Raw genomic sequence first — 26,596 nt, forward strand, 5'->3', positions numbered from 1 at the left:
ACCCTGAAAAAGCAAAATTGTGATGGCCGCATATTTAAAATCAGCTGGAGTCAGGAATTCAGATTAGGGGAAAATCTTCAATCTTTATTCTTAGTGGAGGTGAAAGGGGATCAGAGGTGAAGGGGGATCAGAAGTGAAAGGGGATCGGAGGTGAAGGGGGATAGCAATTGCAATGTGAGCAGTTGCTGATAAGAAGCCAACCAGCAGTCTCTCTCTGCCTCTCTTCCTGCCCCTCTGCCTCCACCCACCAAAATCGTCATTTCCTATACAACACATCAGGACTTGCACAAAGAGTGGGCAGGGGCCATTCTTTCTCCAAGCATATATATTAATAGAGTATGGTTCAATTACTATTTAGCCTCATGTGCTTGGGACCTCAGTGCATCAACTTGAGCTTCAGCCCATTATACAAAATCATATTAATGATTAATTTTATCATTTGCTTAATGAATTATGAGAAACAGTCCTAGATATAGGTGATGAAGTTGATATAATAAGAACCAGATTGCAAATGAAATGTGATCATAGATTTACTTCTGTATGTGTAACACCAATCCTATATAATGACACAAAATATGATTGGAAATGAATTAGGAACCACCTGAATGGGGTATGGAAAAACAGTATTATAGCATTAGATATTGAAGATTTAGAAAAGATAGTTCAGGATATTGATCAATCTACTAAAAAAGATCTGCAGTCTAATAAGACTGCAGTTCAATTATGGGACTGATTTCATAAGAATCCATTTACTTCCTTACACACTCGATTATGTCCCTTGTTCCACTGGCATGTTAAATATATGTTATACTTTGCTTTGGCCCAATAGTGATCAAATATTTGATTAATAAAAGTAAGGAAATTAAAACTCAGATGCATTGGCTGCATTTACAACAAAAGAAAGGGGAAGGAGTAGAGGGTGGAGGCGGTGTGCGAACTCTAATCCTGAACTAGAACTTTGGAGTAACTCACTCATCATCTAAAAACGGGTCTCTATGAACCTAAGACTTTGGTGTATGTGCAGACCTCATGACTGAGAAAAACAAGAAATTGGCTAAAAGTAGTGTTCAGCCAGAAGGAACAAGAAGCATAACTTCCACAGTTCTTTATACACCATTGTGGATTTGCTTTGTAAAAATTTTGTCCCTCCAATGAATAAACAGATTGCTTACTTGCATCCCATCTAACCTGTACAACATTGAGCCAGGACTTGGATCTACTGGGTGGACCCGACATGTAATCATTAACTATGAAAAACTTGGTTCTTCTCAGTGATGCAAAGCAATCCCAATAGACTTTGACAGAAAATGCCATCTGTATCCAGAAAAAGAACTATGGAGCTTGAATATTAATCAATACATGCTATGTTCACTTCTTTTTTTGTTTGTTTGTTTTTTTCTTTCCCATGGGTTTTCCTCTTTTGCTCTGATTTTTCTCTCCCAACATGATTCATAAACCAATGTATATTAAAAACAAATACATTTTTAAATAATAATAATTAGAAGATGGCAGAGCAAAATCTCAAGCAACATAGATATTTCTTCTTCTAATTGGCTATTGATGACCTGATCAGAATTGTGACTATATCATTTGGACCTCCCCTTCTGAAACTCCTTCAACCATAGCCAAGACATGTCTCTGACTCACAAGACAAAAATTCTCAGGAAATGGGAGTTGCTATAGGCATGGTAGTTCAGGAAGATGTCTTCCTGAGTTCAAATCTGGCCTCAAGACACTTACTGGCTAGCTGACCTGGACGAGTCACTTAATGCTGTTGACCTCATTTAGTGGGGAAAGGAACAGAGAGATTTAAAGGCAGGGGACAGAGTGTGAACAAGTAGAGAAAGGAGATGATGAGGCATCCCTCTCCCACACTGAAATTCCATCTTTTTTGGCTCATAAGTACAGCAGGGCTGGGAAAAAATCCATTTTCCCACAGTCACATATATGTGAGTGCATGTAACAGATCAGGCTTGATCCAGGCTGTTGTACTTCAAGTTTGGGAATGAAACAAAAAGTAGGAAAAGAATATTTGGTGAAGATACATCCTTAATGCAGATAAGCACAGCTTCCCTGCCATTGGTGATACCCTTGTCCAGCCTAAGGGAGTGTCCAAACCTTCTCATGGTCATCTGGCACCAAATATACTTGGGTATCTTCGCTCCTGGAGTCAGATGCCACACGTGGACTACCTCATAAACAAGAGAAGACTTCTGCTTTGAGCAGTATACTGTTAAGGTATTAGGAGAAACTGTTCTAGAGCTAAGACCCAGCAAGCAAGCTGTGCCCTGAACAATCCTTTGCATTCATTCTCTGGACAATGATCTTGCCGTCTGGCAAAATCACCCAATTATTGTATTGCTTTGTTCTCTTGAACTTGGACAAGCTAGAAAAAGTACTCATTTTCTAGTGTGAAGCCCTGCTATGAAATGCCACTCATTTTCAAGGCTACAACTTACTGTATAGAGTGGTAAAAGTACTGAGATCTCCCCACACTGCCTCGGGTCTTCCCATTGTGGGTAGGGCTTGGAACATGTGTCTAATCTGCCTCCTTGCTTTCGAGTCGGTACCCCACTTTGAAATTAAACATTCATTTGATTCCTCACTCTCCTGTTTCTAGCCTGTTCTGTTTGGATCTGGTCATCCACAAGTCAGAGTCCTGTTCTGTTTAATTGATATCAATTTTGGGACTCCATCCTATATGTAGTATCTTGTTTATTTTTATAAGTTTATTTAATATTTTATTTTTCCCCAATTACATGTAAAAACCATTTTAGCATTCATTTTTAAAACTTTGAGTTCCAAATTCTATCCCTTTCTCCTTCCCTAACCCCCCTCTTTGAGAATGCAAGCAATTCAATATAAGTTATACATGTGTAGCCATATGAAACATTTCTGTATTAGTCATGTTTTATTTATTTTTAAACTCTGCCAACTTTATTTTTTAATTAAAGCTTTTTATTTTCAAAACATATGCATGGATAATTTTTCAACATTAACTCTTGTAAAACCTTGTGTTCCAATTCCCCTCTTTTCCCCCTTCCTCCCCTAAATGGTAAATAATACAATATATGTTAAATATGGTAGAAACATGTTAAATCCAATATATGCATACATATTTATACAATTATCTTGCTGCACAAGAAAAATCAAATCAACCAGGAAAAAATGAGAAAGAAAACAAAATGCGAGCAAACAACAGAAAGAGTGAAAATGCTATCTTGTGACCACACTCAGTTCCCACAGGCTTCTCTCTGGGTGTAGATGGCTCTCTTCATCACAAGATCATTGGAACTGGTTTGTATCATCTCATTGTTGAAGAGAGCCACGACCATCAGAACTGATCATCATATAGTCTTGTTGTTACCATGTACAATGATCCCCGATTCTGCTCATTTCATTTAGCCTCTGATAACTTTCTTATGGCACAGAGAGAATATTTCTAGGAAATGTATAAACTTGTATAGACCCTAGGAGGTACCTACCAATTCTATGGGTTTATAAAATTTATACCCTATATAAGTTAAGTATGCTGTCATCATTTTTATGTTTCAAAAAATGATACTCAATTCTTTTACTCAAAAAAAAGTCAATAAACCCAACCAAATCTGAGAAGTTTTAAAATTATGATTACTTTCAACTTTATCTTAATGGTGAGAAAAAAAATCCTATTCCAGTTATTCTAAAAACAATCCCTCTAGTTGGTATCATTTTAACATGCCTTTAGTCTACACCATTATAAATTTTAAATGGTAAGTTACAATCTGGGAGAGTTCGTTATCTGATCATTTTCTAAATGTTTGTGAAAGAAGGCTTGGATTTGTTTCCAAGCATCAACTTGGGCCATGGAGTGGGCCTTGACTTCTCCTCCCCAGACCACAAGTTTTCCTACCAAATTGTGAAAGGAAACCAGGCACACAGGGAAATAGGGGGGCTCAATATAGTGTCCTGTGGCAGGGTAACAGATAATCTTGGGCTTTTTCTTCCCATGGGCTTGTAACAATTTGGCAGCCTCGTTAGCAAAGAATTCACTTTTCCAGTTGTGGTCATCCAGACCAACTAGAAACAAGAAGCAGCTCTCGGCTCTCTCAACTGGAATTAAGCTTTTTCGGTTGGGCTCCTCCAAAGGGTTGTTGAGAACATCGATGATGTCTACAAACCCCTGGTCAGTCATCTTGATACGTTTCAGGTTACTCCCCAGCGGGGGCATGGTCATGCCCTTATAATGCAGCGCAGCCCCTACATTTGCCACAGAGCCATTGATGGTGGCAGTAGCTGTGATGTCCTTCAGGTGGGAGGCCATGGAGATGCACAGATCACCTCCTTTGGAAAATCCCAGCAGCCCAACTCCTGGACCCTTTACCTGAGAGTCAGAGAAAGATGAGAATAACGTTATGACTAACAAACAAAATAATAGCTTTACTTTTGCCCTAAAAGATATTTTTGAGCCTCACTGATTTTTGTACTAGCTCTTGCTCACGTAAACATGATATGTAAAGCTCGATGGATACAGCATTTTCATTATGACCTTACATTAGAAATATTATGAGATCCATTTTTCAGATAGGAAACTGAGGACCAAATACTTGCCCACGATCAGAGTCACTTGAAATTCAAGAAAGTTAGATAGTACAACAGGTAGAGCACTGCTCCTAGAGTCAGGAAGACCTGACCCTTCTGGGACTCTTAACACAACCAGTTTTCTCAGTTGTAAATGAGAGACAATAAAAGCATTTACTGCAGAGAGTTTTTGTGAGGATCAAGTCAGACAACATCATGAAACATTTAGCAGAGTACTCAAGATATAGTAGGTACTAATATTTCAGAGTCTGATTCTTTTTGTACAGCAAAATAACGGTTTGGACATGTATACTTATTTTGTGTTTAATTTATACTTGAACATATTTAATATGTAGGCAATTGTCAATGCTGTAAAATTACCCATGCATATAACTTGTAAATAAAAAGCTATTAAAAAAATTTTTAAAAAGATATAGTAGGTACTTAATAAATTTTTCCTTCACTCCTTCCTCCCTTCCTCCCTTCCTTCTGGTGAGGCAATTCACATATCTAAGGGAGAGATCATGCATTTTAATTAAGGCCTTTTGGAGAAAATGTCTCTTTTCCAACTTATTAATGATTCTACTGGTGAGACTAACATCTGATGAATGAAATAATTTGGAACAGGGAGACATTGTGCATACATCAAGTCAAGTCCTCATCAACATTCTTCCTTGGATCATGCTCTAACTCACTCATTTTATAACTGAGGAAACTATAGCCCAGAGAAATTAAAAATGTGTGACTTCCTGAGGTGACACAGATAATCATTATCAGAGGTGATTTACATTTATCTCAATTTTCTCTTTCCAAACAGGAGAGTTACTGGTCAGAATTAAAATACTCTTTGGAAATAAGGGAAATTTTCAAAGCCAAACAGGCATTTAAGTGTCAAAACTGATAAAGAGCTGGGCCTGGAATTGGCTGGTCTCAGACACTCACTAGATGTATGACCCTGAACAAGTCACTTAACCCTGTTTGTCTCAGTTTCCTCATCTGTAAAATGAGCTGGAGAAGGAAATGGCAAACCAGACCCCTTTCAGGTAAACATTTATAATAGGAGTTTTCATTTCTGGTATAATTTCTAAAAATGAAGGGGAATCAGGGAAAGCCATCAACCCCTAGAATCAAAGAAAATAAAAGAGAGAAATCATAAAATAAGAAGACAACCTGGGAGTGGTTTTTCAGGTACTGGACAGCCTCTTCAAAATATTCCAGATGAAATTCCTTCATGTTTTTGGGAAGGTCCTCAAAGCCATAGTATGCCAGGGCCATAACAGCAAAACCATGTCCAGCCAACAGGCTTGCTCTGTATTCAAACAGGCCTCCTCCTGTTCCAGAGATGTCGATGATCCCAGGGAAGGGCCCTGAGCCTATAGGAAAGTTAAAGTCATAAAGCATTCCCTTTGAAGTGCTCCCTCTGAATTCTAAGGATGGGCAGGCTATTTGCTCTTAGATGACATATTCTGAGACACCATAAGACTCCTTGTTGATGTGTAATACATCTGCACAATGGGATTAAAAAAAAACCTAAAATAACTGGAAAATAATAACTAATAATAATAACTAGCTAATGTTTATATAGCATTTATATGCTATAGTTTATACAGTATAGTATATATATTTATTTAGTATATATAATATACATATGGTAATATATAGTATAGTATATACATATATAGTATATATTTATATATAGTATAGTATCTAGTAATATATTACATAAAATATATATACTATATAGCATATAGGAAGCAGCAGGTGGCACAGTGGTTAGAGAACCAGCCCTGAGTTCAAATCTCAGACATTTAACCCTTCCTAGCTGTATGACCTTGGGCAAGTCACTTAACCCCAATTGCCTCAGCAAAAATAAGAAAAAAAGAAGAAGAAAATATGTAATATTATATAATATATAGTATTTATTATGGACCAGGCAATGTTCTAAGCACTTTACAATTATTCTTTCATTTGTGAGGTAGGTGCTATTATTATCATCCCCATTTTACAGTTGAGGAAACTGAGGCAACAGAGATTAAATAACTTGCCCAGGGTCATATAAATAGTAATTGTCTTGTCTCCACTGAAATTAAGCAAAGGAGTAAATTGAGGCATATCTCTGTGCAAGATAATATTTATTAACAGAGGTGTGCTACCTGTTCACAAATGGATTTGCTACCATTCATGCCAAAGACCCTGAGCAAAAGGACAATTCACCCTGTATAACCTTAGGGGAGTTATTTGTCCTTCTTTCTAAAAGACAACCAATGACATCAGTCAAAATGCTGATGCGAAGTGTGGATTTAAGCTGTGCAAAGTTATCAACCTCATCCTCTCCTCCAGAGTCATTGAAGTCCAATGACAAGACAAGAGTAAAGATGACTGGCAATGGCCTGGGATGAAGGGGCAGTGGCTAAGGTTGGAAGGACCTTTCCCCCATGGCAGCAGGCCCCGGCGGTCCAGCTCTACAGGAAAGAGGTTTAGGGGAGTATAGAACAAAGAACAGAACACAGTGGATGACATGGAATTAAGGGCATCATGACTGGTTAAAGAGCTGAGACATGGGGAACAACATGATTGGTTAAAAATTTGATAATGGGAACTAGCAATAACCCCCCCTTCTTCCCTCACGAGTCTAAGAAGTATTTTTTATTGGAGTCTAGGTGTGAGATAGTGAACCAGACTTTTGGACAATAAACCAGACATCCTTGAAGGATAATTTGGTGGAGTAACAATATCACACCCAAACTCCCTTATTTTCTCACATATTCCCCAAGGTTAGCAAAATTCCTCAATCAGGAAAGCTGCATTTTTTAAATGTAATCCATGATGGTCCAGTTTGTGAGAACTGGATAAACATTTTTTTTCACAGTTATGAAACCTAAGTCAGAGAAATAAAACTGAAATTTAAGAAATGAAATCTAAAGGCTACAAAATTTATAGAGGGAAGCCATAAATTAGAATAGGAAATACATCATGAGATGTAATCAGGTGTGGGGACTCACACAAAAATCCAGAATTAGGCATTCTGGATAGACTGTAACCTCTGTTGCCTCCAGTCAATGGGGAATCAAAGGAAGGACTTGCATTTTGGGGATAAGATATAAAAAGGCTTGTCTTATTGATTTTAAGTGTGCCTCTGAGCTTGGACACCTACTTTTACAAGAAGTTAAAATAAATTTTTTTCCTGCATTCATCAGCAAATAAAGTGGAGTTCTTGATAAAGCATTTTGTTTTTTACACAGCTGAACTCTGAACTAAGTTCAGAGACAAAGAACCATAATTTAATCAGAGGACAAAAGCAGTTAATGGGCAAAATCAATTTCTTATAAATAGAATCCAAAAGAAAATGCTCCAGGATCAATTCTTCTTCATTTGTTTTTCAAAAAGCTGGGCTAATTTACTTTTTTGTTCTGTATCGTTTTCATTTTTGATTATTAAAATATAACTCTAAAAAGATAGGTTTTTAAAAAGATCATTGTCTTTTAAATAGAACTACATGGCAATACCTTAAAAACCCAAATCACTCAGATTGGTAACGTGTATCAAGGTGGGGATATGATAGGTTCATCAAGATTTCTAATTCTTTTTAACTGTTTTCCCTCTTTCCCCAGTAACAAAAATGCTGTAATCCCTTCCTCTATATCTGTATATTCCTCAGGTTCCTCAATTGTAAGGAATAGCAAATTTTGCCACTTCTTATTCTTCCTAAACACACTAGTATATTCCTTTTATTCTCTTCTCTTTCTCCTTTTACAATCCTTAGAATGGAATCAATTCATCTCCAGGACCTGTTTTTCTAATGTAATTCCTTCAAAACACTTTGACTACATTAAAGTTTTGAAAAGAAACTTGTTTCTTCTCTCCCATAAGCATGTTAGCACTATATCATACTATAGCTCCTGCCAATTATTAAAATAAATTCCTTTCCAGATTTTCTATGAGTCTTCTTTTCTATTTCAAAGTTCTTACTCAGCTTTTGCCAGTTTCATCAGAAATGCCTGGAAATCCTTTATTCAATTAAAGTTCTACCCTTGTTGCATTATACTTTGTTTGGGAGAGTTACTTTTGGTTGTAAGTTTATATATTTTATCTTTTGTATTTCAAAGTCTTCTCGCATTGACAGTAGAAGCTTAAAAGTCTTGTGTGATACTCACTGTGATTCCTTGGGACTTGAATTGTTTCTGAATACTTGTAGTATTTTTCTTTCATGACAGACCTCTAAATCTGGGTTTTGATACTCTTAAGACTTCTCATTTTAAAGTTTCTTGTTCAAAATATGTATTTTTTTTTTGCTTTACTCCTTTTTTTCCATCTCAGCACTACATGGAACTTTTACAAAAATTATCTAGAGCACAGTTATTTAATAAACAATTTTTAGGGCATAATGCAATAAAAACTAATTATTTTAGGCATTCCTAACAAAAAATGCAGACCAAAATATTGGTAAAAAAATGAAATCCTAAATAATGAGTGGGTCAAAAAACAAGTCATAGAAACAATAACTACATTAAATAAAATGATAATAATGAACAACATACCAAAATTTCTGGGATGCAGCTAAAGTAATCTTTGGGGTAAAGGGAGAAATCATATCCATATATCAAAAATAGAAAAAAGGAGGATTTGTGAATATGCATTTTGAAAAATTAGAAATCCAACAAACAGATAAATGGAGAAAAAAGCATAAAAAAAAGAGGCACTAAAAATGAGAGGGAAAATAAAAAAGTTGGAAACAAACAAACAAAAGAAAACCCTCTCACAGAAATGATAAATAAAACTAAAAGCTGGTTCTTGAATCATTTTTCCAGCCTTATTTTCTGAATTAGAACTTAATGAAAAAGCCAGACTCTGCCCCTTCCCACACTCAAGTGGAGTAATCAGGCTGTTTTATTTCTGAATTCAATCTCAATTATTCCTTCTACTGGCTTTCCTTTGCTGAGTGTGTTTATGCTTCAGTCTCCCTGTTCAGAACTCTATGGTCAGCTGAGCACTGGGGACTTTCCTGTCCTCCTTGAGGATTCCTTGATTAGGTCTCTGGATGTGAGGGAAGTCCTCCCTGATTAAGATGACAGGTAATCTTTTGTCCCTGGAGTTCCATCATCAGGAGTCTTGTTGTCTCTATATTCCTTTGGGTTTCCTTGATCAGGGAGTTTGGTGGTCTTTCTCTCTATTGAAGTGTTCTCTATCCCAGAGTTGGATGTCTTTCCTTTGGGCTTCCATGACGGGGGCATCGAATGGTCTCCTCAATTCACGCCTGTTTGTTCTATGTGATTCCTGTCCATGGCTTTCCAAAAATTCAGCACGAGGGGTCTAACACCATGGAGACCTTCCTCTTTTCCTCCCAACATTCCACCACAGAAACAATTAGGTGGTACAGCATTGGGTGTGAAGTCAGGAAAACCTCAGTTCAAATCCTGTCTCAGATACTCCCGAGATACATCATTTTGGTAAGTTTCCTTTACTGTAGGATGGGAATAATAATAGTACCTACCTCAGAGAGTTATTGTGAGAATCAAATGAGATAACATTTGTAAAGCACTCAATATAGTATATATTTATGTACACTTAGTACATAGCATTTGCTACATATACTTTTTTATTTTTTTTTTTTGCTGAGGCAATTGGGGTTGACTTGCCCAGGGTCACACAGCTAGGAAATGTTAAGTGTCTGGGACCAGATTTGAACTCAGGTCCTCCTGACTTCAGGGCTGGTGCCCTATCCACTGTGCGACCTGGCTGCCCATGCTACATAAATTCTTGCTATTTCTTTTTATGGTAGCAAGAGTTGGAAAATGAGTCAATGTCCATCAATTGAGGAATAGTCCATCAATTGAGGAATGGCTGAACAAGTTGTAATATATGAAAATAAAGGAATATTATTGTTCTATAAGAAATGACAAGCTGATTTTAGGGAGGCCTGTAAAGATTTACATGAACTGATACTGAGCAAAACAAGAAGAACCAGAAATATATTGTACACAATAACAGCAAGAATGTGTGATGATCAAGTATTAGAGACTTGGTTCTTCTTGGTGGTTCAGTGATCCAAAGCAATCCCAATAATCTTTGGACAGAAAATGCTATCTGCCCCAGAAAAAGATCTAAGAAAACTGAATATAAATCAGCACATGCTATGTTCACTTTTTTTCTGTTTTTTTTTCTTCTCCCATAGTTTTTCCCTTTTGCTCCAATTTTCCTCTCCCAACATGATTCATAAACAATGTATATTAAAAATAAATAAATTTACTGAGAAAAAAAAAAGCAGAAAATGCCATCTGCATCCAGAAAAAGAACTAAGGAAACTAATGTAAATCAACACATGCTACATTCACTTCTTTTTTTCTCTTTTTTTTTTCCTCTCCCATAGTTTTTCCCTTTTGCTCCAATTTTCCTCTCCCAACATGATTCATAAACAATGTATATTAAAAATAAATAAATTTACTGAGAAAAAAAATAAAAACAGAAAATGCCATCTGCATCCAGAAAAAGAACTAAGGAAACTAATGTAAATCAACACATGCTACATTCACTTCTTTTTTTCTGGTTTTTTCCTCCTCTCCCATGGTTTTTCCCTTTTGCTCTGATTTTTCTCTCCCAATATGATTCATAAAGCAATATGTATTAAAAATAAATAAATTTACTGACAAAAAAAATTCTTGCTATTATTGAAAGTACTTCTGGAGCACTTGCCATCCATCTGTGATTCCTCAATCTTTCCTGTCTTCTCTTCCTATTATGCAACTCCTTAATGGCATCATTTACTCCTATGCTTCTTTAGAGTTCCTCACTGTTTGTATGTTGAGCCTCTCAATTGCCCCCCATGTGATACACATGTTTAAGTCTTCAAAGGTAGTGACATTTCATATCTCACTGTAATGTAGAAACTCTGGGGAAACATTACTATTGAAAAGATGGGCCTTTGCTTTTGTGGGAAGCTTTGGATCAGTAAAAGAACTCTGCAAATTCTTGGAAGAAAAATCATTCCACTCTTCTTCTCCTATTCAGTTCTGGGACCATTGCCCATCTGTATTATCTGTATAGTGGTTGGTTTCCTTCACTCTCAAAGACTAAAATAATACCTACTATGTTAAGATCAAAGTACAGTGTGTCTAGCTTGGCTGATCAGACCAACAGGAGCTTGAAACATTAATAGTCCACATAAACATTTGGAGTGGAGATGTCTCTATATTTGCACAAATATAAATATATATTATGACATATAATAATAAATCATACAATACATTAATACACAATATATACAAATGCACAAATACAAGCTCTATAGGATATCCATCCAAATGTATGTTGACATCTGACCAATTGTCATTCTTCATCCAATTTTATCTTTCCTGTATGGAAAGACAAGCAAACTCCTTTGAGTGTTTATAGATGTTTTCTAAGAGATTTTGTAATGTTCAGTGATTATTTATGTTAACCAAAAATGGAAGAAGCAAATTATGTCAGCTCAAAGGGATCTTCATCCTTGACTTATTCAGGGCCTCTTGCATATTCCAGGTCCAGTATGCCTGGAAAATAAGGCAACTCAAGAAGACAATATCTGCAATCCCTATAACATTGGTCATGATGAGGCAACATTATAGGACTCCGTAGAAGTATGTAGGCAGTAACCAAAAGAGTATAATGGTCATTTACTCACACGCCCTTTATGGTACCTCACTGTGTTCCTTTTAAGGAAGCACAAATTCGACCCAATATCCCAGACCTTCTCCAGTGATGGGACTATGCTAATAATTTGTGGTCATAACCAGCACTCCAAGGCACTGCAGTACTCTCAATAATCAAATAAAAAAATAAATGAGGTTATTATGCTCTTCTTAGGAAAGTGGTTGAATATATCACAATGCAAGGTCAACTAGGATAAAGCTCCAATTTATGAGAATACCTGGGTGCAAGTTTTGGATATACAACTCAATTCATCTCTGGATCTCAGTTCCTTCATCATAAAATAAGAGGACTGGATCCAAAGATAACCAGAGAATATCCTTCCTAGACACTAGAGGTTCTACAAGCAGAACTGCTGACTTCTTTGGCTTGAATCCTCCTGTACAGAAGAGAAGTCACTTCTAATCCCATATAATAAGCACTTATTAAAGCAATAAGTGTAAAGGAAGGGAAAGGGAAGATAATAATTATTTTTTATAGCACCTACTATATCCAGGCATTGTGCTAACTGCCTTAAAATTAGCACTTACAAACTTACTTTAACCTTACTTTACAACTATTTAATTTAATTCCTAATGATTTAAACTTCTTTATTATTTGGTCTTCAACAACTCCAAAGGGATAGATACTATTATCTTCCTTTTACAGATGAACAAATTGAGGCAAACAAAGGTAAAATGACTTGTGCAGAGTCATATAACTAGTAGCTTTCTGAGGCTGGATTTCAACTCTACTTGACTTTAGGACTAGCACTGTATTCTACTGCATCACCAGCTGCCTTTACTATATATGAAGCACTGTATTAGATTCTAGGATTAGAAATACAAGCCAAAAATAGTCCCTCTCTGTTATAGAACTTATATTCTATATATGATACATTTACTTAGATAAGTATTGCATATTACTTAGACTATTACAGTAGTTTTCCTGCCTCCAGAATCTCCCCTCACAGCTATCAGAAAGATATTCCTGAAACTCAAGTGTGACCATGGAATTCACTTCCCTTCCGAAGAAGTTCCAGTGACTCTTCATTTCTTCTAAGATCAATAACTCTTCACCACCTGGCCCCAGCCCACCTTCTTAGGCTTACTACACATGACTCAACGTTATGTACTCTCCCGTCCACTCAAGTTGGTCTACCTAAGATCCCTCAAGCAAGAGATCCACCTGTCATCTTTGCTGTTCCATCATGTCTGGAATGTATTCCCTCCTTTCCATTCACTAAGTATATAAATTTCTTCAAAGCTCACTCTAAATACCAACTTCTACATAAGGCCTTTTCCGATTCCCAGTAGCTACTGGTGTTTCCCTAATCTGTCCTGAAATTATATTTACCTTAGATTTGATTTTTATAGGCTGCTAGGTGGCAAGGTAAATAAGTGTTTGGCCTAGAGTTCGAATGTGACCTCACTTATTAACTCTGTGACTCTAGGCAAATCACTTAAACTTGTTTGCCTCATTTTCTTTATGTGTAAAATATATTGGAGAAGGAAAAGGCAAACTACTCTAGTATCTGTGCCAAGAAAACACTAAATGGGATCATGAAGAGCCAAAATAACAACAGTAATTTGTTTTTTATATATTTTCTAATTACCTCTATGTTTATGTGTTGTTTCCCTCTTGTGCAAGTTTCTTGAGAGCAGAGTATAGTTCACTTTTATCTTTTTATTTCCCTTATTCTAGCATTAATAACTCCTCTGAGTTTAAGGAAGAGTCTTCTTATCCACTTGCTATACTATAAATCTATATTTTATTTAGAAAGGATCCATACGGCTACTATATTATTATCTTGGCTTAGCCTCAATTATTTACTTCTTCCTTTGTTCTCACCAAGATAATTCCATAGCTCCAATTTTATAGTCTTATTTGTGTCAGTAACTTAAATGTCTATGTTTAGTCACCCCAACATTTTTACATCAGTTTTTCCACCTCTGAGTTAATGATATAAAAATTCCTTCAATTTGTCTCTTTTCTGCTAAAGTAATTTTTTACCTGAATTTCTTCTCCAGTTTCTTAGATTTTCAAAAAATATAATCATAACATCTACAGAGAGAGTTTAACTGTTTATTTGACTGTTTATTCCCCAATTCCTTTTCACCATTACTTTCTCCCCCTTTTTTTGGGCTAAACTTACTTTAATATTTCTTTCTTTTCTTTTGAACATATTTCCATACTTGTTATGTTATCATCTACAGAGAGAGTTTAACTGCTTATTTGCCTGTTTATTCCCCAATTCCTTTTCACCATTACTCTCCTCCCCTTTTTTTGGCTAAACTTTCTTTAATATTTCTTTCTTTTCTTTTGAACATATTTCCATACTTGTTATGTTATCATCTACAGAGAGAGTTTAATTGCTTATTTGCCTATTTATTCCCCAATTCCTTTTGACCATTACTCTCTCCCCCCCTTTTTTTGGCTAAACTTTCTTTAATATTTCTTTCTTTTCTTTTGAACATATTTCCATACTTATGTTATGTAAGAAAAATCAGACCAAAAAGAAAAAGCATAAGAAATAAAAAAAATAAACTAACAAAAAGGGAAAATACTATATTCAGTCTCCATAATTCTCTCTTGGTGCAGATGGCATTTCCCATCCCAAATCTTTTGGAATTGCCTTGAATCACTGCACTGTTGAAAAGAGCCAAGTCCAATACAGCTGATCATCACATAACCTTGCACCGTCTCACTTTAATATTTCAAGTCCCTACGGTCTTGTCTCTGGGGCAGAGAGGGGACTCCCTCCACTAACTCCAAGCACAATATCTGTGTAACTGATGGTCTTTGACAATTTCAGTGGCTCAGAAACTCCTCGCTGAAAGGGAAGCTTGGTCAGGAGCTTATTTAGTCTGGTATTCAGAGAAAAAATGGGCGTGTAGAATCGGCATCTGATGTTGTAGGGTGCAGCTTGATTAAATAAAGGTAACGGACAGTGTCAGATATTTGCTGAATCAAGGTCAGGAGAACTGGAACGGGAATAGGGAGGGGTGTAGCGGTGGAGTCCTGGGCTGGAGCCTTCGAGCTCCCGGTTATAGATCAGAAATTGGAAAGGACCTTACACTGATTTAGTCTAAGCCAACTTCCTAGTGTTTCCCCTCCCGCCAAAAAACTCAGGAAAAGTCCGCGCCTCCGACGTTGTCTTAGACCGCGGGACTTCAGGACGCTGGATAGAACATCCCGCTGGGGGAAGTGCAAAGAAAGAGGGATGGTCGGGATCAGACGAGGGTCAGAGGGAAAAAAGCACGGGAGCGGGGGAGTTAGAGGGTTACTGACCGGGCGGCAGGAAGAGGGTGGCCCGCACGCTGCCCTCTCGCACCGGGATCCTCCTCACCCCCGGCCCCAGGAAGCCCCGCTCGTGGACCGCCCGCGCCAGCAGCTTGGTGGGCTGGGGGTCGTGACCCTCGTACACCTCCAGGTCCACGCAGAAAGGGGTCTGCACGTCCCGCTTCACCAGGCGCCAGTAGGGCTTCTCGGGCTGCAGGCTCCAGAAGAGCCCCATGGGCTCGACGCCGCTGTAGCTGCCCCCCAGGGCGGGCGCCCGCGCCAGGTGCAGCTGCCCGCCGGCGTCCGCCCGGTAGCGCGCCGAGGCCTGGAAGAGCTCGCCCTTCTCATCGCGGAGGCCGGCGCGCAGGGTGACCGGCTGGGCCGGGCCCAGACCGTGCACCGCGATCTCCACCGGCTCGTCCCACAGGCAGCGGGGCCCCGGGCTCAGGGTCACCGTCACGGCCATGGAGGAGGCGGCCCGTAGGGAGGAGAGCAGGAAGCTGGCGGAGAAAGTTGGAGGCGCTTTGCGACTAAGTAAGCGCGGTCTATCTCGCGGGACTCGGTGGCAAGAAGTGGGCGTCCCGGGGAATTGTGCCAGCTCCGCCAGGCGTTTTCCAAGCCGTGGGCTTCTCAGGAAGGACATGACGCGATCAAAGAAAGTGCCGATCTGATTTAAATAAAGTTTTCTAGGTGTTAGCAGAACCACCGAATAAGCCCGAACCCCGGTCCCGGAACAAAACGAACTTCACTAACAGGCCAAGGAAATCACAAGCTGTAATGACAGCATGTCATGTCATGAGCCTCTAATAGCATCCAGGTCATCCAGACCCTGGCCCCGGGCGGGAGGTGGCGGGGAGTCCCACAAAGAGGCTGAGATTCTCAGGAACTGCCTCCGATATCGCAGAGGAGACAAGCTTCTTCTGAAATGCGAGGAAATGCTCCCTCCCTCTGCCCCCTCCTACGCCTGCCTCAGGTTTGTTCCAGAAAGTCGCATTTCTTAACCAATCCCGTGAGCGCTACACCAAAAAAACACAATCCAGTAGAAGGTAAAGGGCTTAAGGAAAGAACTCGCAGGGGTCCTAAACTTTTTAAATAGGGGGCCACTTCCCTGTCCCTCAGACTGTGGGAGGGCCGGACTGTAGTAAAAACAAAAACTTTGCTTTGTGGGACTTTAAATAAAGACACTTCATAGCCCTGGGTGAGGGGGATAATCGTCCTCAGCTGCTGCATCTGGCCCGCGGGCCGTAGTTTGAGGACCCCTGCTAGGGCATTATAGTAGATGTTAGGAGAAAAAGTTCTACACTTTGTAGTCTTTTTTTTTTTTTTTAATCATTTTTTTTTAGGCAATTGGGGTTAAGTGACTTGCCCAGGGTCACACAGCTAGGAAGTGTTACGTGTCTGAGGTCACATTTGAACTCAGGTCCTCTTAAGATACTAAGGGACATGTGAGCATTCTTTTGCTTGGGCCTAATGACATCAAGGAGACAGTATCAAAACTGTTAATATGACATCATCTTACAAGAACCTCCTTTAAATCAAGTCAGTGCTCTACATTTTCACCAAGAGAGTTTGGGTTATTTGGGGTGTTCATTAGAAAATAACTGAATAAGGGGATTGATTTGATGCTTCTGGCATATTATTTCCTATGTTTTAACAGCAATTACCCTTTTAAATTAGAGCTTTTGTGATTTTTTTTAATGGCCATAATTTTTTGCATCTAGAAGTCTCAGAAAGACTAGAGATAGGATGTGATAACCATTTTCGTTCCTCTGGATTTTGAGTTGAGCCTCTATCAGCATCTGGGCAATACAAAGGCATATGATCTCCAAAGACTTTATGGGGTAGCAGAGTCACACCTGCTAGATGGAATTTGTAGCACTTAAAGAAAAGGTAGCAGCATCCCATATTAGGGTATAAGTATTGAAGAGAGCCTCCCCACTTTTCCTCTTTTTACAGAGATGTCTGGGGACCTAAATTTAGCCACATAGCTATATATAAATATTTATGTGAATGAAGCAAAATCAATTCATTCCAAAGATAAGCATTTGCAATTTTAAAAGATCTAAATACAGATACAACCTTATAGATATCAATACGTTAGGTTCACTTTTTTTTTCCTTTTTCTTCTGTTTTTTCCTTTCATGGTTTTTCCTTTTTGTTCTGATTTTTCTCTCCCAACATGATTCATAAGGACATATGTAAAATAAAATGAATGTACCAAAAATGTTGTTTCTACATGTAACTGGAGAAAATAAAAATTAAAAATAAAAAGATTCTGTGATAATCAATTGTGATGGACTTGGCTCTTCTCAACAATGAGGTGATTCAAGCCAATTCCAATGGAATTGGGATGGAAAATGCCAATCACATCCGTAGAAAGAACTACAGAGATTGAATATAGATCAAAGCATACATTTTTCACTTTCTTTGATTCTTTCTTTCTTGTGGTTTTTCCCTTTTGTTCTGATTCTTTTTTTTTTCACAACATGATTAATATAGAAATATAGTTAATATGATTGTGCATGTGAAAGAAGGGAAAAAATTATGGAACTCAAAATCTTATAAAGTGAATGTTGAATGAGGTGATTTAAGCCAATTTCTTTAGATTTGTGATAGAGAGAGCCATCTGAATCCAGAGAGAAGACTGTGGGGACTGAATGTAAATCACGGCATAGTATTTTTCACATTTTGTTGTTTGCTTGCTTTTTTTATGCTGCACAATAAAAATCATAAAATAATAATAAAAACAATAAAAATTGAAAAATTGAAAATAAAAATAATAAAAGTGAATGTTGAAACTATCTTTACATGTAATTGGAAAAAATAAAACACTATTTTTTAAAATAAAACTAACACATTGATATACAGGAAGAAAAAAAGAAGTATGTATAGGTTCATGAAACTTGGGATCCCAGACATGCTGTCACCTTCATCAATAAGATGGCTGCTTTCCCTGCTCTCCCCACCTCTGGTCATTAACCTCTACTGATTTCTAACTTCACAGAGAATGTTGACTAGACTCAGCTGGCAGTTTTATCAAAAATTCTTACCTTCTGACATATTTAACATGTATAGGACTGCTTGCCATCTGGGGAAGGGGGTGAAGGAAGGGAGGGGAAAAGTCGGAACAGAAGTGAGTGCAAGTGATAATGTAAAAAATTTACCCAGGCATGGGTTCTGTCAATAAAAAGTTATAATAATAATAATAATAAAAATAGCAACAACAAAATTCTTACCTTCTCCCTATCTCTGCATCTCATCTCTCTAACTTACTGTCACTGACCCCTTCAGCCAAATTGCATATGCTCAGGTGGCCGGACAGGAAGGGACAGCTAGTAAAAGACCTGCTCCCACTAAAGTAGTGAATGTATGAATGGTGCAGTGGAAACAGAATGAAGGGAGCACCTGAAAACTGGACTTCAAACCGAGCATCCGGTGACCTTCTCTCAGTCTTCTCTATATCATCCGACATTTATTTATTACAAACTCTCAGGATTTTCCTGACATTGATTATTTGGATCTCCTACTTAGGAGGAAAACTATTAGCTCAGAGGATAGGATGACAGGTCACATTCAAATCTGGCCACAGACACAAGCTAATTGTATGACTCAGAACAAGTTAACCTTGTTTCCTTCCCTAGTAAAATGGGACTAATAGCACCTTCCTCTTAGGATTGTTGTGAGGATTAAATAAGATACAATTTTTTAAAATAAAAAGGCATTTTGTACAGTGTCTGGCACATGGTAGATGTTTAGTAAATGTATATTCCTTCCTTCCTTATTCCTCCATTTTTTCCTTTTTTCACTAGTCTACATCACACCCTTTAACTGTATATATATCCTAAGGCTCTCTTCATTTTGGGTAGAGACTTAATTCAAGACCCAGAGGGACCTCAGTGGTCAGATTCTTCTGAGACCTCTTCTGGATGTTTTTTAAAAAGAAAAATCTATTTATCGATTAGACTTGGGTTGAAAAATGCCAGTCAATCCAGAGAGGAACCATAGAGAGTGGATGTGAATTGAAGTAAGGTTATCTTCATCTTTTTGTTTGTTTATTTGTTTCTTTCTTTCTTCCTCATGATTTTTCCCTCTTTTGGTCTGATTTTTCTTATGCAAAGTGACAAATATGGAAATAAATTTGAAATGATTGCATAAATTTAACTCATATAAAATTGCTTACTCATTCTTCAGGATGGCACTAAAAAGCAAAGAGTTCAATCATTCTTGTGTATTTTCTTATATCTTTTCATCTAAATAACAAGATGTCTGCTTGAATGGATGAGTTTATTTACTATTTCCCAATCTTGATAGTCCTTTTGTGTAAATAGAATTTGATGATTGCAAAATGTAAAACATATTAGATTGCTTGCTGTCTTGGAGAGGAGGGAGGTAAGAGAAGGAGAGAGAAAAATTTTGGAACTCAAAATCTTGCAAAAATGAATGTTAAAAACTATCTTTTTGTCCATGTAAATGTACATCTCAATACTATTGAGAATAAATAAATAAATGAACAGCAATTGATGGTTAGACTTACTTTCATGAACATAGGAAGTCATTCCCTGTCTTTGGGACAGCTTCCTCATCAGCAAAATAAAAGATTTGAATTAGATGATTTCTAAGGTCCCTTCCAACACTAAATACAAGATATTAGGAGATACCCTGTTTTCCAGAGCTAAGACCCAGCAAACATGAGCTTGGCATAATAACAATCCTTTGTACTCACTCTCTGGATAATGATCTCACACACTGGCAAAATCCCACAGAAATATTGTATTGCTCTGACCAGCACAGGTGTTCTCTGAGCTTGGACAAGCTTGGACAAATACCTGTGTTCTGGTCATGAGCCCCTGCTATGAATCAAACTTGCTGCTGTTACCCCTCATTGTCCTGCTATAGATCACTGTGTATTGGTATAAGTATTGAGATCTCCCCACTTTGCCTCAGATCCCCCCACTGAGAGTGGAGTCCCACCACATACGTCTTATCTGCTTCCTTGCTTGCAAGCCAATATCTTCACTTTGAAATTAAACATCTATTGGATTCCTGGCTCTCCTTCTTTCCTCCCTCTCTCCTTCTCCCCCTCCCTTTTGTCTATCCTTCCTTCCTTCCTTTCTTCCTTCCTTCCTACAATACAATTACAATTAAAATAATTAGTGGCTGTTCATATTTGAAAATTTACATTATTATTTATTAGTTGTTTTAAAACACACATGTTGTTGACCAAATTGTGTGTTGATCACACAATTGAATCATACACATTGACAGAATTGAATCACACACACACAATCACACACATTGAAAAACAATCTATAGAAAAGCATTTCTAAGAACTAAACTACTTATACAAAACATCTTGGAAGTGCTCATAAAAAACAATAAAAGAAAAATAAGAGGGGTAGAAGAAAAAATGAGAAAGGAAATGAGATATATGCATGGGAGAATCAATAGCTTGGAAAAAGAAAGAAAAAATTTCTGAAGAAAACAATTCTTTAAAAAAGTAGAATTAACCAAATGGAAAAAGATATACAAAAGCAAACTGAAGAAAATCACACATTAAAAACTAGAACAGGGCAAATGGGAACTAATGAACTTTGTGAGACAGAAAGAATCAATCAAACTAAAAAGAATGAAAAAAAGGAAGAAAATGTGAAATACCTCATTGAAAAAACAGCCATCCTGGAAAATAGATCCAGAAGAGACAATTTAAAAATTATTGGCCTACCTGAAGACCAGGAACAAAAAAAAGATTCTGGATAGATCATTAAGGAAAATTGCCCCAATATTCTAGGGGGAATACTAATGGAAAGAATCCAGTGATCACCTTCAGAAAGAGATCCCACAGGGAAAAACCCAAATAACAATGTTGTGAAACTCAAAACTCAACCTCAAGGAAAAAGTAATGAAAGCTACTGAACAAAAACAATTCAAATATCGGAGCAACAATGAGGATTACACAGGATCTGAGAGTTTCTACAATAAAGGATCAGAAGACCTGGGGTACCATATTCCAGAAGGCAAAGGACCTGGGGTTACAACCAAAAATTAACTACCCAGGGAGATTCAGCATCATCTTTAAGTAATGTCTACAATGAAGTAAGACACTCAATCATTTCTATTGAAAAAAAAACAGAATTAAACAGAAAATTTATTCTGGACTCAATCACACGTCTCAAGACAAGCATAGAAAGGTAAACAGGGGGAAAAAAAAAAATATATATATATATATATATGAGTAAATTATTTTCATCCCTAGATGGGAAAATGATATCTGTAACTCTTGAGAACTGTATCTGTCACTAGGACATACAGAGTGGGGCATCACATGGACTGAGGGTGTGGTTGTGAATGGATTCTGGTGTGATGACATCAAGTAAAAAAACATAAAGTTTTTGTACTGGAAACTGGTACTGGAATGGCACTACTGGAAAAGGAAAAAGGAGGTAAAATGGGACAGTTAATTCACATGAAGAGGTGCAAAAGACCTATTATAATCGAGGGAAAGAAAGGAGGGGGGTGAACATTATCTGAAGCTTGAGCTCATTAGTTTGGGCTCTAAGAGGGAATAACTTAATCATTCAGTTGGATATAGAAATTTATCTAATCCGTAAAGAAGTAGGAGGAGAAAAAAAGAAAGAAAAGGGAGGGAAAGGATAGAAAAGAGGACAAAAACATTAGGAGAAAAGGTAAGAGAAGGGGGAAAAGGTGATAGAAGAGAAAGTAGTGCATGGAGGGGGTTAAAGAAACACTAGTAAGAGAAGGAGGGAGGTAAGGTAGTGAGTGGCGTGGGTAAAAAAAACACGACTGAAGACAGGGTGGAAAAAGAAAACAGAAGTATATATAGGGAAAAAAAACAGGATGGAGGGAAATACAGAGCTGGTCATCATAAGTGAATGTTAATGGGATGAACTCTCCCATAAAATGGAAGCAAATAGCAGAGTGGATTAAAAAACAGAATTCTACAATATGTTGTTTATAAGAAACACATTTGACACAGACACATACAGAGTAAAGGTAAAAGTCTGGAACAGAATTTATTATGTTTCAGCTAACATAAAGAAAGTAGGGGTAGCAATTCCAATCCCAGATAAAGCAAAAGAAATAGGAAAACCACTGAGAATAACCAGAAGACTTTCAACCGTGTTTTCCATCATAACAATCAACTCTTATGAGTTGTATTTCCAATGTGAGGTGTTTAAATAACATTCTTTAACTTTAACAAAGGGCAAGGATTCAGAGTAAGTCAAATCTAGTCCTGCAGTTTTAAAATTATCCTAGTTGAAGATCTTCAACTAGAGCATCTTTATCAACCAGTTGACCTCTGCCAACTCTGTTTATAAGAGTATCAGTGGGTTTCATTAGAACTAGTTTCCTTTTTCCAATCAATTTATGAATTTGGGGTATCAGAGAAAGGGCCACCATTACAAAGTCTGATCACTGCAGCAACTCATCCAACTTTCACTGTAATGGACCTCAATCAACTCTCATATTTCTGGTATGTTCTGTTTGGCTCCAGACACCCACAGGTTAAAGACTGGTTCAGTCCAGTTAACATCTGAACCTCATTCTTCCTGAATCCAAGTTTGGCATTTTATCCATCACTCCACACTGGAATTCTCCTGAGTTCTCCTTTTACAAACTCATTTTGGAGTATATAGGTGTGCTCACAAGTATTTTTTCTGATGATAAGTATCTCGATTTCAGAAAAGTCTGGAAAAACTTACATGAACTGATACAGAACCATGAGAACATTGTACGCAGTAATAAGAAGATTATGTGATGATCAACTGTGATGGACTTGGCTCTTCTCAACGATGAGATGATTCAAGGCATTTCCAAATAGGTGTGGAATAGAAAATGCCGTCTGCATCCAGAGAGAGATCTATGGAGATTGAAAGTGAATCAAAACATAGTATTTTCAACATTTTGTTTGTTTCCTTTCTTGTGTTTTTTTGCCCTTTTGATCTGCTTTTTCCTTGCACAATATGACCAATATGGAAATATTTAACCAATATCAGATTGCTTGCTTTCTTGGGGAGGGGAGAGGAAAGAGAGGGAAGGAGAAAAATTTGGAACACAGTCTTACAAAAATGAATGTTGAAAACTATATTTACATGTATTTAGAAAAATAAAATACCATTGGAAAAAAAAAGACAAGTCTTTTTTCTGGCCCAGTGCTTGTGGATTTGTTACCAATATATAATGGACTGAAAAATGAAAAATTACAGTCTGACTTTGCCTTAGCTTTAAGGAAAGATTTTCTCATCAGTTTTTTTATCTCCATGCTCATTTAATGCCTCTGACTCTTTGTAATCCCTAGGATAGATTCCCTTCCCTTTCTCCCTAAACTCTTTCCAATACCAGCTGTCCTTTTCCTACTCCTATTCTTTAAGGCCTGGCCCAAATGGCACATACTTTGTGAAATCCTTATCTATCATCTCCCTAGCTGCATGTGATCCCTTTTTATTCTTGCCAAGATTACTCAGCTCATCTGCATTCAGAACAGAGTAAACTACATACTTGTTAACTTCCTGGGTCTGCCAAACTCTAGAAATTTATTTCTGAGGCAAGTCTAAGGAAAGTGAGAAGTGCCAGAGGCTCTTCCCTTTATGTCCAATAGTAGATTTGATGCTCAACTCCTTCCTGGTCCTAAGGGCAAACGAACCTTGTTCATACATGAGACAAAAGTGGAATCTATTTTGTACAGAAAACCTGGAAATACAGCTATCCCTTGCACAACGCAGGGACTTAGGGGCACACCACCACTACCATCACATCACCATCCAAATCTAGAAAATATTTATAAAAATTTTTGACATTCCCTTTGTTCCAGAGAAGTCTGATATTTTGTTCATTTCTTTTATGGAGTATTAAGAGTACATTATTGTAAAATTTGGGTTAAGCATTAGGTCAGAGACTCTGTCATCTGCTACTCTTTCACAAAACTCCCCCCAAATTCCTATTTAATTTCTTATGCCAAGTTGTGACAAGTTTCCCCAAGAGGGGGAAAGTCATGATGTCAAAGTTATAACTGTAAATCAAACCATAGCAAATGAGACATAACTGCTTAGGAAAGGGTGTTGTTTCTTTGTTTCTAAAGGAAGATTTGCTATAAAACCAAATTTGTCCTCAGATTAGGTCCTTACATTCTTCTAAAGATGATAGAACACAAAAGAACTTGCTGGTTGCTTGGAAACAATTGTAAACAGCTTCAGAAACAGGGAAGCTATTGCAACCTTAAAATACTAATTCTGTTAGTATTGATTCTGCCAGGACATTGTGAAAGAAATCACTCAAAAGGTAAATCTGAAATACTATACTACTCTTCATTCCCGTAACATAAGGAGGTTTCTCTTTAAAAACATTTTTCACTTTCAGTGAATAAAAAAAAAAAACAAACCTTTTTCTCACCTAGAAGGAGATTTTTTTTTTAACATCAATCGATAGAAGTCAATATTTCCAGGATTTCTGGGTTGGAGACAAGAAGTACTCAAAGCAAGGAATGGAAATTAAATATTAAAAAACTGAAAGGCAAAACTTGGACTCAAGTAAATCAAACCACAGCAAATGAGACACAAATGCTTAGAAAAGGGTATTGTTTCTTTGTTTCTAAAGGGAGATTTGCTATAAAGCCAGATATGTCCTCAGATTAAGTCCTTAAATTCTGACAAAGATGATAGAACACAAAATAAGTTGCTGGTTGCTTTGGAAACAACTGTAAACAGCTTCAGAAACAGGAAAGCTAATGAAACCTTAAAATACTAATTGTTAGTACTGATTCTGCCAGGACGTTATGAAAAAGTCACTCAAAAGGTAAATATAAAATACTATACTACTCTTCATTCCCATAACATCAGAAGGTTTCTTTTTAAAAAACATTTTTCATTTTTAATGAAAAAGAAAAAAAAAACCTTTCTCACTTTTTAACATCAACTGATAGAAGTCAATATTTCCAGGATTTGACTTCTGGGTTGGAGACTAGAAATATTCAGAGCAAGGAATAAAAATTAGATAGCAAAAAATTAAAAGACAAAACTTGGACTCATACAGGTTCTTGGTCAGAGAAGGGAGAGCTGAGGGGAAGCTTGAGGCACCATCTCCTTCCCTCCTCTCCCCCCCCCCCATTCCAGGATTAGAGGTACTTTACACTACTAACCTCTTATTTTTAAAAAAAAACAGAACTTGGAAAGAAGAAAGAACCCCACTATTGAAACATATTATGGAAATAGGAAAGAACCAGGGTTCATCTTCAAAGGAGGATATGTTCATTTAAAAAATTAAGTTAAATTAAAAAAAAAAGGAAAGCTTCTACCCCAAAAAGTAACATGAAATGTCTCCCTTCTCAGAGAGAATTTATAGAAGAACTTAAAAAAGAATTTAAAAATCAAATGAGAGACTTTGGGGAAAAACAAAAAAATTAAAATAAGAACTATTCAAGAAAAACAAGATTATTTTAAAAAAAAAGTTAACCAACTGTTGTGTCCTGCTTTCTAGAGCCCCCATGCTGGGGTGATTAAAAATATACCATCTTAGTGGAGAAGTGATGAAGTGGGACTCCTGAGGACAGTGGAAATATGGAGTCCGTTTATTACAAGGTCTTTCCCCTTTGTATACCCTCATACCCTTATGTAACCAAAACAACACTGAGCATGTGGGACCACATAAACAACTTGCTATTGTATGTAGATTGCCCCCCCTGGTATCACTCTGCTTCAATCACAACACAGATTGTCACCACCTCCCCCCACCCCCCCCACCCCCGACTTCTCAGGAAGGCCGAGAGCCCTTAGGGGAGATGGGGAGCTGAACCAGACATTGATAGCAGGTTCCCTCTGGGCTGAAGGGTCTTATATCTTACCCAGAGTTTCCCTCTACAACCTACTGTGACCCTCTACAACCAACTAGAAAAGGAAGTACTGAATCTCAAAGAGGAAAATGATTCTTTGAAAATCAGGCAAGAGGAAGCCTGTGAAGCTAGAAGAGACCAAGAAATAACAAAACAGATTATAAAGAATGAGAAAATATAACAGAATGTGAAACATCTTAAAAGAAAAATGACAGATCTAGAAAACAGCTCAAGAAGAGAAAAATAAGA

At 37.4% G+C, this 26,596-nt stretch overlaps 2 protein-coding genes across 4 annotated transcripts in view; one reads left to right on the top strand and one right to left on the bottom strand.

Moving 5' to 3' along the window:
* Positions 1–3,307: 3,307 nt before the first annotated feature.
* Positions 3,308–16,482, bottom strand: LOC100913369 (acyl-coenzyme A thioesterase 1). Its single transcript, XM_003756262.4, has 3 exons — positions 15,514–16,482; positions 5,731–5,933; positions 3,308–4,363 (listed from the first exon to the last, which is right to left on the bottom strand). Exons 1-3 carry the CDS (start codon positions 16,145–16,147, stop codon positions 3,758–3,760), a joined length of 1,443 nt encoding a protein of 480 aa, XP_003756310.3. The 5' UTR covers positions 16,148–16,482; the 3' UTR covers positions 3,308–3,757.
* Positions 16,483–24,721: 8,239 nt separating this feature from the next.
* Positions 24,722–26,596, top strand: part of HEATR4 (HEAT repeat containing 4) — a 95,437-nt gene continuing 93,562 nt past the window's right edge. For 2 of the 3 annotated variants that reach the window (XM_031952556.1, XM_031952559.1), the window contains exon 1: positions 25,223–25,314. The gene's annotated coding sequence lies outside the window, so the exon portion shown is untranslated. Of the gene's footprint in view, positions 24,802–25,222; positions 25,315–26,596 lie in introns of those variants that run through there. The other variant, XM_031952557.1, reaches the window with a different exon arrangement.

The sequence above is a fragment of the Sarcophilus harrisii genome, chromosome 2 (genome assembly GCF_902635505.1).
Source record: "Sarcophilus harrisii chromosome 2, mSarHar1.11, whole genome shotgun sequence".
In the NCBI taxonomy this organism is placed as follows: domain Eukaryota; kingdom Metazoa; phylum Chordata; class Mammalia; order Dasyuromorphia; family Dasyuridae; genus Sarcophilus; species Sarcophilus harrisii.

Coding starts and splice junctions, on each gene's coding strand:
- LOC100913369 (XM_003756262.4), bottom strand. CDS start 16,147: ATGTCCTTCCTGAGAAGCCCACGGCTTGGAAAACGCCTGGCGGAGCTG. Junction 5,934..15,513: donor CACCCTCTTCCTGCCGCCCG/GTCAGTAACCCT, acceptor ACTTTCCTATAG/GCTCAGGGCCCTTCCCTGGG. Junction 4,364..5,730: donor ACCTGAAAAACCACTCCCAG/GTTGTCTTCTTA, acceptor TCTGACTCTCAG/GTAAAGGGTCCAGGAGTTGG.